Source organism: Protopterus annectens, chromosome 3.part0, assembly GCF_019279795.1.
Source record: "Protopterus annectens isolate FY-2018-M chromosome 3.part0, PAN1.0, whole genome shotgun sequence".
NCBI lineage: Eukaryota > Metazoa > Chordata > Ceratodontiformes > Protopteridae > Protopterus > Protopterus annectens.
In genome coordinates this window covers 1,276,539,953-1,276,557,568 of record NC_056731.1, presented here as the reverse complement: position 1 = coordinate 1,276,557,568, position 17,616 = coordinate 1,276,539,953, and the positions used below count along the sequence as shown (strand labels likewise).

Sequence of the window (17,616 nt, the reverse complement as noted above, 5' to 3'; positions counted from 1 at the left end):
ACTCAGCAACAGCTCCTCGTGGTCCTGCAGAGTGGTGCTAGCAGCAGAGAAATGAAAAGAGTGACTGCTTCCAAGATTTAAGTATATTTTACTGCTATTACCTGTGCGACTGTCTTTCCTCACCGAAAAGCGAGTTTAATCTGCTCTTTTGCCTGTTTTAAGCTTGTTTTTGTGATTTCCAATACCTGCACTTTTAAAAGTTTGTTTGTTTGAATTTAACTGTTGAGGCTGCTCACTCAAGTGCGCTAGCCTGTGTTAAGATTTTATTGTACTTTTTCTGCTGTTTGTTCTGTTAAAAAAAGAAAAAAAACAAAGAAAATCCTTGTTTCCCACCTTTCCTGACCTAGAATAGTCCCTAATACATGCATTGCTGTATTCTGGACTTTAGAATAGTTCCTGTGTTGCCCATTTCCTTACTTGGATAGAAGGAAGCTTCTTTGTTCACCAGTGGGAGTGGGGAGCTTTGAGCAGCCTATCTGTCCCTGGAGGAGTGACCTCAGCACAAGAATCTTTTAGTTTATATACCGTTTTGGTGTAATTTCTAGCTCTTTTAAGTTCCCTGTATAAAATCCCGCTTTGGCGCGATTTTGCGCATAGCGCAGCATCGGGCAGCGCCACTTAACCAGGCTTAAACAATTCTCGGCTCCAGTAAGTCTGCTCCTCACTTTTTCCCTTAGATCTGCTCTATTCTCTCAAGTAAAGACACTATTCTCAACCTATAGCCTAGCACTGCTCTTACAAGCAATTATATAAGTTAGCACTAATAAACTAATAGCACTACCTCCTCATATACTCCCTTGGAGTACTCGTCCCCTATTGGTCCTTTTTGTCAGCCATAAAGGAGTTACTTATAATATACCGGCATGTACAAAGGTCAGATGCTAGTTTCCTCTCCAGTCCAGCTGGTGAATCTGGGAATCCTGAGGCAATGTTACAACTGCCTCATGTACACAGACAACCCTCTCCTCCTCCCAACAAGTACTAATATATGCGAGAGATGCAACCATATAGCCAAACTGGAGGATAAGCTCTCTCAACTCAGTACTGGAGCAGCCAGTCATGAGGAGAAGGTAACCATACACACCTCAAATCCAGTCGCACATAGACCTACCACATCATCAAACCAAGCACATAAACACACTAAAACATACTCGGAGGCTCTAAATACAAATCTGCCTAAGCAGCAGAGACCTCCAAAGCAGACATCCAAGCAATCTCTACCACAAAACAAAAAAAGTGAAACACATACTTCACAAAATCAGTGTGCCAAACAGTCACAGCCCTTAAGGCCAAACAACACACCTGATACACTTGTAATAGGTGACTCTATTGTCAGGCACACTGACGTCCCACTCACCAGGCTGAATAAGGAGAAGGTCACAGTGAGCTGCCTGTCGGGTGGCAGGATCCACCACATAACACAAGCACTCAGGTCACTCCAAAGCAAGTACAAATATGACTCTGTCATTGTCCATGCTGGTGTGAATGGCCTGAGCCGTACCTCCCTGGACTACATGAAAAGAGACATAGAGGCGCTCTCAGATCATGTAGCCCAGACAGGTATGACCCTGACCTTGAGTAGCATCTTACCCTCACCAAAAATGATGCCACAGTATAAAGAAAAAATGATCAATTTTAGCAATTGGCTAAAGTTCTGGTGTCATTCAAAGGGGGTCCAGTGTCTGTCAACCTGGGATGACATACTCGACAAGCCACGTTGCTTCGCTAGGGACAGCTTGCACCTGTCACCTCTGGGCTTTCGGATACTGGCAAAGGCTCTTGCCACCCCCATAGTGCCTTTTTTAGGCAAGGCTCAAAAGACAAACCCACCTCCATAGACAACACAAGGAAAAATAAACTAAGGGTAATGCTACTCAACGCTAGAAGTCTAAACCTCAAAATGCAAGCACTCAAAGCTCTCCTCAGCATGGAGAATATCGATGTCTGTGCAATAACAGAGACCTGGTTCAGGGCTCCCGAGAGCACCGCAGCACTACCAGGTTATACCTCATACCATGCTTTTCAGCCCCAAAACTCGGACCGAACCACAAAGGGAGGGGGAATATCCATATTCATCAAGGATACCCACACCTCCAGGTTAGTGGCACTGCACGAAGCATCGGAAACCATCCATGTGCAACTAACAGTGGGCAAAACTGCTTTTCAGTTTGTAGCCTGCTACAGACCACCATCCCAGACTCTGGAACCTCACGTGGCTTTCCTGAGAACACTGGAGAATATGAAGGTCTCTCCAAATACCTTTATATTGGGTGACTTCAACTACCCAAACATAGGCTGGGAGCACTACTCAAGCCCCAACAGCCTAGCCCAGAGGTTCCTAGAATTTATAAACTCAGATGCTGTGGAACAACTGGTCACCACGCCTACAAGAGGGGAAAACATACTGGACCTGATCATCACAAACATGGGGACTCTATGCTCTGCACCAGAGGTACACCCCTCATTGGTAAGATCAGACCACAAATTAATCTCGCTGGACATCCACATCCCGACCCCACCATCACCCCAGAAAACCACAGTAAAAAATTTCTCCAAGGCTAATTTCACACTTCTCAAAACCGAGGTGAATTCACTCAAAGCCCCCGGGCCAGTGGAAACTACGGCCCAGGCTGCAGAATCCTTTATAAATGCATTCTATGGACATCTTCAGGAATGCATGGATCATGCAATCCCAAATAAAACCAAGACCCAGTCCTCCAAAGGCAGGCGTCCTGTCTGGTGGACCACTGCCATAAATAAGCTATGCAACAAAAGGAGGAAGCTACTGCAGGATAGAGCAAAATCCCACAATAAGAAAGCATCACTGATCAGTACTAGCAAAAGACTACGGTCCCAAGACCCAGTCCTCCAAAGGCAGGCGTCCTGTCTGGTGGACCACTGCCATAAATAAGCTATACAACAAAAGGAGGAAGCTACTGCAGGATAGAGCAAAATCCCACAATAAGAAAGCATCACTGATCAGTACTAGCAAAAGACTACGGTCCCTCATAAAATCTTCCAAGGCCAGCTTCGAGAGAAAAATTGCACAAGACACTAAAGATAACCACAAGGCCTTCTTTAGTTATGTTAGAAACCTAGGTGGCAACTCCCAGATATGTTCGGAGTTAGTCCAAAATGACAAAAAATATACTAAACCCACAGACATTGCCAGCATCCTGGCGGATAGGTTCAGTGCAAACTTCTCCTCCCCCCCCCCCCCCAAAAGAGCAAATATCTATCCCAACAGAGAGTTATCTCCCTGTCATCTCAGATGCTCAGGTGGGAGCTGCCCTCTCCAAAGCAAAAAACACAGCATCAATGGGGACCGGACGGTGTCCCGGGCTGCGTCCTACAGGAGCTCCAAGAAGAGCTAAAACCCCATATTAGGTTACTGTTCAATCTCAGCCTTACTACAGGATATGTACCCAAGGAATGGCATACAGCAACAGTGGTCCCACTCCACAAAGGTGGAGCCTCAGCGGACCCTGGAAACTATCGCCCCATAAGCCTGACTAGCCTGGTCTGCAAAGCTGTGGAGCGGATCATCATGGAACTCATAAACAAAGACATTGGGGAATTACAGACGCTAGATCCTACACAATTCAGCTTTGTTAAAGGCAGATCCTGCCTCTTGAACCTGGTAGACATCTTCGAAACTGTCACCAAGGCCATAGATGAAGGGAAGGTAGTCCACACAGCCTACCTGGACCTCGCAAAAGCCTTCGACACCATACCCCACTCTGGCATCATGGATAAGTTCTCCAGCCTAAATATTAACCCCTATGTCATAAGATGGGTTGCAAACTGGCTCAACCACATGGTCAGAATTGCGGGAGCCATGTCAGACTCTAAAAATGTTACAAGTGGCGTCCCACAGGGCTCAGTCCTGGGACCGCTCTTGTTCGGTATATATTTTTCAGAGGCACAGGCCAACACGGGAGGACTTTGGCTGACCAAGTTCGCAGATGACTGCAAACTGGGTGCCATAATCGACTCTCCAGCTGACACAGGCATCCTCCAAAAGGGTCTCACAGAGACGGACAACTGGTGCCAAAGCCATGGCCTAAAACTAAACGCCAAGAAGTGTATAGTCATCCCCTTTGGGAAAAACAAAGTGCCCGCAAACTACCACATAGGCAGTAATCCATTAAGTACGGAGGAAGTAATTAGGGACCTGGGAACCCAAGTTGATAGTAATCTCTCCTTTGAGAACCACGTTGCCAAAGTTGTTAGAAAGACCTTCTATATAGCCCACCTTATCATGAAAGGGTTCACATCTAGATCAAGGGAGGTCATTGTGCCCCTTTACTCATCCCTCATCAAGCCCATAATTGAATACAATGCCCCGTTTGGGATGTACCTTACCAGACACCTGCAGTAACTGGAAAGACCACAAAAGTACCTCACCAAGAGGATCAAGGGTCTCAAACACATGACCTTTGCTGCCAGGTTAAAGAAACTCCAGCTCTACTCAGTTGCATACCGCCTACTTAGAGGCGATCTGTGCCTGACATATAAAGCCATGTCCAACCCAGAATTAATGGACATGCTCCACCTCAAAAAATCCAAATCCACTAGAGCTATGTGCTCAAGGGACTTGAATCTCAACACAGAAATTAATAGGACATGCTGGAGAGACAGATTTGTGACCCAGAGGCTCCCAGCACTCTGGAATAGAATCCCAGTCCATATCAGGCAGAGCCCCTCACTGACTCTCTTCAAGAGAAATCTTGACGAGTGGGTGGGAGATCGTAGGTTCACCCCGGGATGGGGATCATTTCTGTGTCACTACTAGACAGAGGCATAGTAAACTAACCTAAAAAGGGAACAGTAAAACCCATTTTTAAGGGGTGGCAAAAGCCAAACACACTCTGGCTAGGCTGATAAATGCCCTAGGGCATATAGGCTAGTATCAACCTATGAACCTATGATCAAATGGATCACTATTGCAGTACTGTTTTTTCCACCCATTGTCTTAGGCTGGGTTAGAGTACTCTAGCCTTTAAGTTCGGAGATCTTCCAAGGTTCAGGTAGATTTGGGAAGTAGTCTTTCTCTTTTCCCTCCCTTCAAGTTAGATACGGAGGGCCATCTTTTCTGTGTGTCTGCTAAGTAGTAATCAAGGCTCTACTCCTTAGCTTTTAGAGTATGCACCCTTCACTTTCCTGGGCAAGAAAGCTCTAAGGTGCCAGTGGAGGACTTCTGTTGCCATTCATTGATGCTTTGTGCCAGAAAGAAGTCTGCCATTGGATGAGAAAGGGTGTTGGTCACCGGAACTCAGACTAGACATCGTGCCTTCTGCAGCTGAAATCACAGTAGTCAAGATTTCTGAAAAAGTGATCTACTTGAGTTTCTAATGTTATGATAAGGTCTCACATATTTGTACTTGCCTAGTGTCTGCAGGTTATACTGGATTGGACTGGCCTTATGAAAAGGTTTGTATTGAATATCATTTCTGAGAAGTGCTAATCCCTGCCTTTTGGTATTGGCATCTTGTCTGCATCAGAATACAACACAAGTGTCTGGGAAAGCATGCACACCGAGGCAGAAAAAAAAATTGCCTTTTGTCTCACTCATGTCTATTTGTTTGAAAAAAAAATAGCCATATTGGTAACTGAACAGACTGTCTCCAAAGCCCAGAATGTCACTAAAGCCCTGGATGAAGGCAAAACAGAGCATACAGCCCATCTTGAATTAACCTAAGTTTTTGACAGAATCCCCCACTCAGGCATCTTTGAGAAGCTCACTCAGCTGGGAGTTAACCCATATGTCACTAGATGGGTAGCCAACTGGTTCTCCAACAGAACACATACAGTAGAAGTTGGGGATTCCACCACTAAAAGCAGACCAGTTACAAAGTGTTGTACTACAAGGATATGTGCTGGGCCCCCTACTGTTTAGATTCTATTTCTCTGAAGTCCAGGTGAAAATAGATGGCCTGTGGCTTACCACATTCGCCCATGACTGCAAACTGGGTGGAATCATTGAGCCCCCAATGATGTTGGCATACTACAAAAAGGGCTTGCACAGACAAGTGGTTGGTGCCAAAGCCACAGACTTAAACTAAGTGCAAAAAATGCACTATCATCCCTTTTGGCAAAGGGGAAGTCCCTGCAAATTACAATATTGACAGTACCCCACTTAGCTCAAGCAACCTTAACTTCGATCACCATATGTCCACAGTGGTAAGGAAGGCCTTCTATGTTGCACATGTCATAAGTAAGGGCATCGCATCCAGAGTTAAGTTGTTACAACTCCCATGTACTCATCCCTCATCAGACCACTAATAGAGCACAACAATGACTTCTCTATGTACCTCACCAGACACCCGCAGCAGCTTCTCACTAAGAAAATTCAGGGCCTTCAACACATGACCTACATGGACAGACTGAAGGTCCTGTCATTGTACTCTGCATCTTATAGGGTGCTGAGAAGAAAATTGTGCCTGGCCTGCAGAGCACTGTCCCCTCCCCCAATGGAAATGCCACACATCTGCAAATTAATTGGGGCAAGATTCACTCGCTCTAGGGATTTTAACCTGGCCTGCAACATTCAAAGGGCATGCTGGAGCGACAGATATGTCTCCTAGAGATTGCCACTCCTCTGGAACAAACTCCCAATTCACGTAAAACAGAGCTCCTCAATGACCCTGTTTAAGCATAACTTAGACAACTGGATGGGAGACCATAAATTTACCCCAGGGGGAATGTCCAATGTCCCTCTTGGATAAGGGCAGTTGGTGCTGATTATAGACTTGCACTGCAGATACAGACCATACAACTTGATCAGTAAGGGAACAAGGGTATAACATGGTTAGGCTTACAAAGGCCTTAGGGCCAATAGCCTAGTAACCTCCTAAGAATCTATGACAAGAGTTTTTTTTTTTTTTTTTTTTTAATTGTTCTGCACTTTTGTGTGTGATGTATTTTCTCTGTACATTTAAATATGCATTTGATAGTAATGTTATATTGTATTATGCAATGCCGCCAGTTTGCTCCTGTAACAGCTTACTTAGAAGTAGTTTGTGTGCCTGTGCAGCAAATAGTAGTCTCTATTGCCAGCACTGAAATGCTAAATTGTGCATGTACTATGGCAGTATATGTTGTTGTCCATTGCTGTGATTATTTTTATGTTTCAGATTTTGATTGTGTTGTATCTCTGTTGTTTCTATTATTTTGATAAAGGACTGCAGTTTGTTATATGAAGAAGCAAAATACTTTCAGCTGCAACCCATGCTGGCAGAACTGGAAAGGTGGAAACAAGAACGTGAGTTAAAACGTTTTTCAAGACCTTGTGAGTGCTTGGTTGTTAGAGTAGCACCTGAACTCGGAGAGAGAATCACTCTAAGTGGAGATAAATCACTGATAGAAGAGGTGTTCCCTGAGATTGGGGATGTGATGTGTAACTCTGTTAATGCTGGCTGGAACCACGACTCAACACACGTCATCCGATTTCCATTAAATGGATATTGCCACCTCAATTCTGTGCAGGTAAGTTGTGAATCATTAACATCTACTGACTCTGTATGAGCACTTAAAGAACAGACTTCTGTTTTTACAGTCTTTATTCTTTTATTTAACTTTGTATTGTTTTGATGTCCTGTTAATGGCCTAAAGTGTCCCTATCATCTATGGCCAGAGCATAAGACAGAACCAAATATCCATAGTAAGTAGCAAATAGAATAACAATAACAGAAACTGTGCATCAGTAAGTTAAACAAGGGTAATAATGAAAAAATTTAGAACAAGACTAGAGTTTAATGTAATACAAATATTGTAACCGATTCCAGTGTTCATTTCTTTTTTGTTTGTGCTGTAAACTAATCCAGCGTAATCCTGAACCTGACTTTTACAAAAAAGTTCCTTGCACTTAGAGGGCCTCAGTTTCCATAAGACTGAGCAATGAACAAGAGTGCTAGGCCATCTGTAAAGTTAACTTCTTGAATTCTGACATCTAGAAACTTGTTTAGCTTTGACAGTTTTAGATAATTTTCTATTGGTTATTCTGTTTTCTCTGCTGGGATAAACAGCACCGAGAGCATCCTGTTTGTTCTCTTAAATTAAAGACTTCAGATGGCTGCACATAGAACACATGTTCTGAAATTAATGAAGTTAGTATTTTGAGGTGATTTATCTAAAGTGCAGGAAAATAATTGTTTTCTGTTGCACTTGCAGTCATCTAGTGATATGTACAGTTTAAGTGCTAATGTTAAGTTGTCAATCTCGCCTTCATTCTTGCTGGATGGGTTCGGAGCCGATCCTCGGCTCCGACTCGGCACTTGCTTAGCTTGAGAACTCCTTTTACCAGCTCGAGGCAACCCTATATCCCATGATGCAAGGCAGGACTACCTCAGATCTCGTTTGCCGCTTTGCGAAGAGGTCTCCTTTTTTGCCAGCTGAGGTAAGTTTGAGTTTTTCAAACAGCTTAAGTCAGGGTTTATCTTCCCCTTTTCCTATTTTTTAGTGTGTAGTGTCCATACAATCACCCTATTCCCCTTATAGTAAAAAAATTTTTACTTTATAAAAAGTTTTAAAAATTTTCAGTTAGGCCTAGGCCTTCCCTTTTAATCCCTACCGGTGTGTCTGTGTTTGTGGGATTAATTTGTGTGACTGTTTTGGTGTGTGTGTGTGTGTGAGTATTTTATTACTCTTTTTCCTTAGACTATGTCTAAAGAGGTAAAGGTCTCGGGCTTCAAGAAGTGTGACTCGTGCTGTCAGAAAATGTCTCTAACAGACGGTCACACTTCTTGTGTTTACTGCCTGGGGCCTTTACACCTGCAGGACTCCTGTGCTTTGTGTCACTCTTTTAGCCAGCGAGTCCTGCAGGAAAGGAGGAACAAGTTAATCCTCCGTGGCTTGCTAAAGCCGGAAGGTTCACCCACTAAACCTGGGTCCAGTAAGCCTTCCAAGCCATCCAAGGGTCAGGCTACAGCTTCCAAGCCTTCCCCGGTGGCTCCGACTCGAGTCGAGATCGGCTCCGGCCGGAGCCGATCTTTCTCCTTCTCAGCTAGGGTCGGTTCCGATCGGCTCCAACACCCAATCTGCTGTTGCCTTGTCGGCTCTGGCTGGAGCCGACACAGTATCCAGTATCGGAGCCGAGAAGCCTTCGGCTCCATCTGGAACCCATAGGACGTCGGCTCCGATGACTTCCTCCAAGAAGAGATCTCGGTCCCCGTCTTTGGAATCTATCCACTTGGCTCCGGGGTCTCCTCTTTTGTCGGAGCGGAGTCATCGGAGCCGATCTTCGAGATCTTCCAGGCTGTCTGACCACGATTTAGAGAGGGTGGTAAGCAGGCTGTTAAAGTCGCAGGCACTGGCCCAAATGCTCCATAGCCCGTCTCAGCAGACTTCGGCTATTGCTTCACCCCTTGAACTTCCTCCTCCGACTCCCCATCAGAGTTCGGAGCCGGAGCTTCTCGGGACAGCGACTGTGTCGGCGCCGGAACCGATAAATCCTTTTTCGGCTCCGTCGTCTTCGGCTCCGATCTCCTCCTTGAGACCTTCCTTGGAGGGATCCGGTCATCGAGTTTCCCTAGTCTGCTCCGAGGGGGCTAGTGGCATCGGACCCTTGTCCGACCCCGCTCTCCCTCTCGGGGCTTCGGCTTTGGTAAGCTCGGCACCGACATCGGCCTCGGAGCCTTCCCTCTCAGTGGAGCCGGGAATTCTTATTTCCTCGGAACGGGAATATTCCGGTCTCCCGGGGAGGGGAGCCTTTGAGGTGATGAGGAGTGTCCTGGCACCTGAGCCAGGTCAACGGTCCATCCCTCTAGCTCCACCCTCTTCGGTGCCTGTAGACGCCTCTTACCAGCCTCTTGCTCTCAGGCCCAAGGATCCATCGCCCCAGGTTTCCCCATTGGGAATATCTTCCTCTTCCAAGGTTTCTCCTGATCCTGCAGGGGAACCCCCTCGGAAGAGGACGTGTAAGAGGAAACACACAGACTCCCCTGAGTCTACTACATCTGATACCGACTTAGATGAGTCGGAGGGTTCCCCACGATCCCCCTCTGAGGATGTCTCCTTTTCAGACATCCTTGAGCTCCTCAAACAGAGGGGGAAATGGCCCTCCATTGACCCCTCCGAGGATGAGTCGGTATACCTGGAGGCTTTTGGATCCCGACCCTCCACCTCCTGGGTGTCTCCGCCTTTTGACCCACTTATGCAGGTAGTGGCTCGGAAGGCGTGGGCAGCTCCAGATTCTGTGGAACCTGTCCCCAGGAGACCATCCAAGTTTATTACGGCCCCTACGGACAAACAGTTTCTTTCCAAGGGCGTCTCTGTGGATACTATGGTGGTGGCGGCCACTAAGAAGGAACTTGCGGATCCTTCAGTACCTGTCCATCCTCCTAACAAGGATTCTAGGACCATGGACAGGTATGGAAAGCGGATGTTTTCTTCAGCGACCTTTGCTATCGTCGCTGAACTACCTTTGTCACTTCACCAGGCTTCAGAGAGATATTCTCAAGGAACTAGGTGAAGTGGTCCAGGATCCTTCTGCTGCTGGGGCTCAAGAAAAGATTGCCTCACAGCTAGCAATCCTGAATTCCTTATCCAACTCCTCCATGCGGCTCATATCCTATGCGGCCGATGGAGCGAGCAGGGCCGCAGGCACAGGAGTGGCTCTTAGACGTCAAGCCTGGATGCGGCTTTGTAATTTTACGGACCCCTTTAAGGCGTCCTTCACCAATACCCCCTTTGACGGTTCGGCTTTGTTCGGACCTCAGGTGAAGGATACCTTGACCAGGTGTGAGCAGGACGGTAAAACTCTTTCTGCCGTTGGGAGTCCATTTTCCACCCCTTCTAGACCATATCCCAAGGGTCAGAAGGGAGGGAAGATGTGGTTCCACAAAGCCCAAGGAGCTACACCGGACACACGTGGTCAGTTTACCCCCAGAGGCAGAGGGGGTAACAATAATAGACGCCGCCCTAGAGGCAGGGGGGGTCCTCAGAACCAGGGCAACAGGGAGTCTCTTCCTGAGAAGCCCTTTCAGCACCCCTGAGGTGTTGCCCGACTGTCCACCCTTGGAGGCAGTCGGGGGAAGGATTTTGCTGTACCCAGTAGCCTGGCATTCCCTTTCACAAGATATGTGGGTACAGTCGATCATATCCGAGAGTTACACAATCCCCTTCGAAAGGTATCCCATACCTCAACAATCCCTTCCAGACATCTCACCCGGTCAAAGGGATTTGGCAGAACAGGAGGTTTCAAAGCTCCTAGAAAAAAGAGTCGTCCAGACTGTTCCGGCAGACCAAGTAGGATCCGGCGTCTACTCGAGATTCTTTTTGGTCCCCAAAAGGACGGGAGATTGGAGACCAATATTAGACCTGAGCAGTCTAAACAGATTTGTCAAGAAGGCAAGATTTTGGATGGTCACGCTTCAGTCCATTCTGCCCTTACTGGGCAAGGACAACTGGATGTGCTCTATAGACCTTCAGGACACGTACTATCACATAAAGATTCACAGGCGCTCCAGAAGGTTTCTCCGCTTTCGGCTAGGGACCAGTCATTACCAATTCAGAGCCCTGCCCTTTGGCCTCACTTCAGCCCCCAGAGTGTTTACCAAATGCATGGCAGTGGTCACAGCTCATCTGAGACGTCAAGGATTCCAGGTGTTTCCTTATTTAGACGACTGGCTCCTCTCCGCCACCACCAGGTGTCAGCTTCTTCAGACCAGAGACTACACTCTGCAGCTATGCAGGAGTTTGGGAATTTCAGTGAATTTCGAAAAATCTTCTCTGCGGCCTTGCCAATCTATCACCTTTATAGGCGCAGAATTAAACACCGTCAAAATGTTAGCCAGACTAACAGATCAAAGAATTCTGGACATCCAAAAATACGTTCGGATTTTATTGCAGAGCAGCAAAGTCAAAGCCAGACTGATACTAAAGGTTCTAGGTCTTATGGCTGCGGCCATTGTTCTTCTACCACTGGCTCGCTTTCACATGCGTCTTCTGCAGTGGATGTTATTCACTCAGTGGTCGTTCCACAGTCTTCCGATGAGGCACGAAATCTTAGTCACACAATCGTGCAGGACTCATCTGAACTGGTGGATATCTTCCCCTCTTCTTCATCAGGGCCGACCTTTTGTTCCCCTCCGTTGGCCACAGTTACTCCGGATGCCCCTCTGAGCGGGTGGGGGGGGGCATTATCAGGGCAGGATGGTCCACGGACGTGGCAACCCATAGAATACCATCTGCACATAAATGTCCTGGAGATGAGAGCGGTGCTTTTAACGTTGCAAGCCCTCAACGACTTTCTTCCCGTAGGGACTATTGCAGTACAAACGGACAACATGTCCGTGGTCTGGTACATCAACAAGCAGGGCGGGACCAGGTCCTATCCGTTGTGTCAAGAAGCTCTCAGACTTTGGCAATGGGCAATCTCCTCTCATCGGTTTCTGATAGCAACGCACATCCCCGGCAGGTCCAACCTCTTAGCGGACAGGCTGAGCACATCCATTCTCATGCCTCACGAGTGGTCTCTCAATCAATCTGTAGTGGACCAGATTTTTCTGAAGTGGGGCACACCTTGTTGCGATCTTTTTGCTACACCCCAAAACAACAAGTGCCCCGATTTTTTTCACCCTCTTTCCCCTACCTGGCCAACCCCTGAGAGACTCTCTAACCCAGGATTGGCCCGGGACTTCTGTACGCTTTTCCTCCTTTCCCTTGATTCCACAAGTCATTCAGAAAGCCACCGTTTTGAGGGCCAAGTTGATTCTCATTGCCCCTTACTGGCCTCGACAAATTTGGTTTCCGTCTCGGCATCATCATCTCCTGGTGCAGCCCTGGCATCTGGACCCAGTTCCGGATCTCTTGATCCACCAGTCGGGTCAACAGCACCGGGCCATTCATTCTCTCAACCTCACTGCTTGGTTGCTCCACTTCCTTCCCTAGCCAGGCTTCCTATGATCTCTGATCCGGTCAGAGATATCTTAGTGGCTTCTTTAAAGTCGTCCACCAGAACCGTTTATGCTAGCAAGTGGCGACGTTTTTCCATTTGGGCAAATTCCAGAAATATTGATTCCTTTACTGCTCCTGTGCATTCTGTTTTAGATTTCCTGGCTGAGGTTTTTCAGTCAGGATCTTCTTCATCTACAGTAAAAGTTCAACTGGCTGCTATTTCCAAGTATCATGTTGGCTTGCAAGATCATAACATTATGTCTCATAGACTATGCAAGGCCTTTCTGAGAGGAGTGTTTCTCCTAAAGCCGCCAATAAAACATCCTCCTCCACAATGGGATCTAAATTTAATGTTGGCATCCTTGATGTTACCACCCTTCGAACCGTCTGCTTCATGTCCATTGAAATTATTGACCTGGAAAACTATATTTTTAGTGGCTGTCACTTCAGCAAGAAGGGTTTCCGAGATTCAAGCTCTCTGCATCCGTTCCCCTTACTTGTTTTTTCACAAGGACAGGGTATCCTTAAGAATGAACCCGTCCTTTCTCCCCAAAGTTGTGTCTCAAACCAATATTAATCAATCCATAGATCTACCAGTTTTTTTCCCAAACTATTCTGACAGAGCTGAACAAAAGCTTCATTTTTTGGATGTCCATCGTCAGCTCAGGTACTATTTGCATAGAACGAAACAATTCAGGAAATCGGACCAATTATTTGTCTCCTATGCAGAAAACAGGAAAGGTCTCCCAGTGTCTAAAGTGACCTTATCCAGATGGTTGTCTTCCACCATTTCTTATGTGTACTCACTCAGAGGCAAGCAACTACCTTCTAAACCGAAAGCACATTCAACCAGGAGTCTATCCACTTCTGCAGCTTTTCAGGATAGACTACCCATTGATACCATTCGTGCAGCAGCTACTTGGGCCACTCCTCATACCTTTGTCTCTCATTACAAGTTAGATTTGGCCTCCAGAGACAGGGCCAGTTTTGGTTCCACAGTTCTCAAGGGTCTGTTCCATTGAGCCACCCGGGATACAGGTGCTAGGGACGCAGTCCCATCCAGCAAGAATGAAGGCGAGATTGACAACTTAACATTTAGAAGTTATGTACCTACCATAACGTTCCATGTTAGTTGTCTTCTCTCGCCTTCTTTCTTGCGTCCCTCCCTCCTTCCCCCTGGCCTGGACAGATCTTGAAGAGTTCCTATCAGGTTGTTTCCTCCTGATTCTTCATTAGAGGACTCTTTTATTATGAACTTGGGTTTCCTAAATATTTTAGGTTAGTCCTTAGCAGGGTAGGTTAGCTACCAAACGAGATCTGAGGTAGTCCTGCCTTGCATCATGGGATATAGGGTTGCCTCGAGCTGGTAAAAGGAGTTCTCAAGCTAAGCAAGTGCCGAGTCGGAGCCGAGGATCGGCTCCGAACCCATCCAGCAAGAAAGAAGGCGAGAGAAGACAACTAACATGGAACGTTATGGTAGGTACATAACTTCTAATTTTATTTGGTTTTACTGTACTTTGTAAAGAAACTGTTCTGTGCTCATACAGTCATCTGACTGTAACTACATTGCTGAAGTGTTTTTGGTATCTGATTTAGTGTTAACCTCTGATTTTCCTTAATTTTGCTGCTGTTTTATACATTGTTGGTCAAGTGTTAGCTTCTGTGAGCAAGTGGTAGTTCTGCGGTAAAGAATGAAATTGGTAATGTATTCTGGAAATAAGTATTGTTGTTTGAAGTCCTAGTTAATTTTTTTTGTGTGTTCTTTCATTCTCTGCTAGAGTAATAGCACTGAACACCACACCATGCAACATTGTACTAGTTAAACGCATATTCTTCAGTTTCACATTCTCTGGAACAAACCTAGTCATTCTCACACTCAGTAAGAGACACTAGCTATATTCCCACATTGTCAGATTAGATTTGCCATATTCCACTTCTATCAGAAAGCAACTACTTAAAAGCTTTCTTAAAATCAATATTATTATTTAACTTGAATTCTTATACTTAAATGAAAGGTCAATCGTATTATCCCCCCAGAGTTGCCAGACTCGTAGCACTTGATATGTATAGTCAGGCAGAGTTGCTTGATGCCTGCAGTCAGTTAATCGCTGTGTATGAGAGATGCATGTACTTAACCAAATCTGAAGCCTCCATTTTACAAACGAACACAACCTGTGTGCAACACACACCCACTGAATTTCACACAAATACACAGTAAACTATCATAAATTGATGCCCTTAAAAAGTCCCTGACTAGGCCTCCAATACATGTGCAAGTCAAACAGTACAACATCTATTAGCACACTATTTCAAAACTGATGCATACAAACTCCAGTGATTGGTGACTCCATTGTCACACTGACTCAGCTCTCATGAGGTTGGACAGAGAGAGGGTGGCAGTGAGTTGCCTTTCAGGAGCCAAGCTCTCCAACATATCAAGGACCCTACAGACGTATAAGCCAAACAGATGTGATTGTGCCATGCTAGTTGATCCATGTGGGTGTGAATGACCTGGCTCGTAACAACCCTGAGGAATATGCAGAAAGACATGACAGAGTTCTCTTTGCATGTCAAAAATGGAAGTAAGACCCTGGTTTTGAGCAAAGTCTTTCCTTCTCTGTGATATGATGCCAGAGTACAGGGAATAGATAATTGTTTTATGCTATTAGATGTATAGTTGTCATTCTGGGATGATCCAGTGTATGTCAGCATGGGAAGAGATGCTAGACAGTCCATCTGGCTTTGCCAGGATTGGCTTACACCTCTCAGTCGAGGTGTTCCACATACTGGCTAAAATGTATGCTGCCACCATAGTGCCATTTTAGGCAGAGTCCGGCAAGTACATCTTCTAACCTAACAAAAGAAACCACTCAAGCCCCAGACTACATCAAGATGGCTATGCTCAATGCCAGGAGTCTAAATAAGACATTGCCTGATCTTCAGGTCATACTGCATTTGGAGCACATACATGTCTGAGTTATTGCAAAAACTTGGTTTAAAAGTGCAGGAATCATCCCCTCCTTACCAGGGTGCAGTTATCCTATTTTTTGGCCTAATGGTAACTGCTGTGGAGTATCCATTTTTATTAAAGACCACACAGCTTCAAGACAGATTTCCATAGACCCGAAAAATGAACTGATTGAGAACCAAATCATACTAAATAGGACCAACAGTTAGATTATCAGATTGTAGTATGTTACAGGACCCCCTCTATACTCAAAGAAAGCCATGTTGGATTCCTGAGTACACTGGATACTGGATGAACTTCAGATTAACAAGAATTCCATTATAATAGAAGACTTGCCAAAGATAAACTGGAATACTTATACCTCAACTGTAGGTTACACCCAAAAATTTCTTAGCTTCATCAACAAACACTACCTAGACCAAATTGTCGAGGAATCCACTACATTACACAATATTCTTGATGTGGTCCTAGCCAGTATGGTATCAATGTCTTCTTTCTCCCATTATCTCCTTCCTCAGTTAAAATCGCAAACTGGCAACCTTATCCTTCAAAATCTTCAAATAGTAAGATGCAGATATCACAAAATTCAGAGACTTCAGCCATACCAACTTTCTACAGTTTTATGATGAAGTCTCATAATTCAAGTTTAACTGTATTACCCAAGTATGGACACAGCAAGTCATGCAAACAAACTCTATGTGCACCTGGATATATGCATTGACCTGGCAGTCCTGACAAAATAGGAAGTGTGAAAGTAAACCAACATGATGGTCCATGTGTGTAAATAAAAAATACAGTTGAAGAAAACAAGTTTTTAAACTACACAGCAAAACAAAATACTTCAAATCAAGGTTAACATTAAAAAGTTTCCATCAGGAAAGTGAATGTATCTCATGAACTTAGGCTAGCATCAGAAGCTAAAGACCATAACAAATTTGTTAACTGCATTAGGAAACTAAGGAGTAGCACCTATATTGCTCAGAACTTATCCAAAATAGCACTGCCCACTTCAGTTCAGTATATATATATATATATATATATATATATATATATATATGTATATATATATATAGCTAAAATACTAGCCAACAAATTCAGTGCAAATTTCACTCCGAAACAACTATACGGAGCCCACAGAATCCCACCCCCCTTGAGAGTCAAAGAACACTTGCTAAAGGTACTGTCAAAAATAAAATACAATATCCATGGTAGCTGCTAATATACCCAGTTGCCTAATAAACAGTACAAAACATTCTGTAGTAGACCTGCTCCTACAGCTATTGAACCTGAGCTTGGCAACTGGTTTTGCCCCAAAGTGTGGTGCTCAGCTGTGGTGATGTCTCTTCACAATAGTAGATCCACCGCTGACCCACCACTGACCCCAGAAACTGCACACCCATTAGCCTTAGTAGTCTCATATGCAAAGCCATTGAACATATAACTGGCCTAATTAACTATTATATCAAAAGTCTTATAAGGCTTGACCCCCAGTTTGACTTTATGGGTTGAACTTATCTAATAAATCTGGTCTGTGATGGTAACAAAATATCCGGAAAGTGGTCATTTAGCATGCCTCAGCCTACCTAAAGCTTTTGATACCATGCCACATACTAACATAGTAAACAAACGGAATAAGATCCAAATTAATCCCCTACATAGTTAAATGGTTAAAACCCATGTAGTGATGGTGACAGTTGCATTCTTGGAGAACTTGAAGGTGAGTATTGGTGTTCCCATGCGGAGACCTCTAC

At 45.2% G+C, this 17,616-nt stretch overlaps 1 protein-coding gene across 5 annotated transcripts in view; it reads left to right on the top strand.

The window, feature by feature from the left end:
* KCTD1 (potassium channel tetramerization domain containing 1) overlaps positions 1-17,616 on the top strand; it is a 643,332-nt gene that overhangs the window by 613,392 nt on the left and 12,324 nt on the right. For all 5 annotated transcript variants that reach the window (XM_044065435.1, XM_044065436.1, XM_044065437.1 and 2 more), the window contains one exon: positions 7,183-7,488. In XM_044065435.1, coding sequence (XP_043921370.1) covers positions 7,183-7,488 — 306 coding nt within the window. The remainder of the gene's footprint in view (positions 1-7,182; positions 7,489-17,616) is intronic.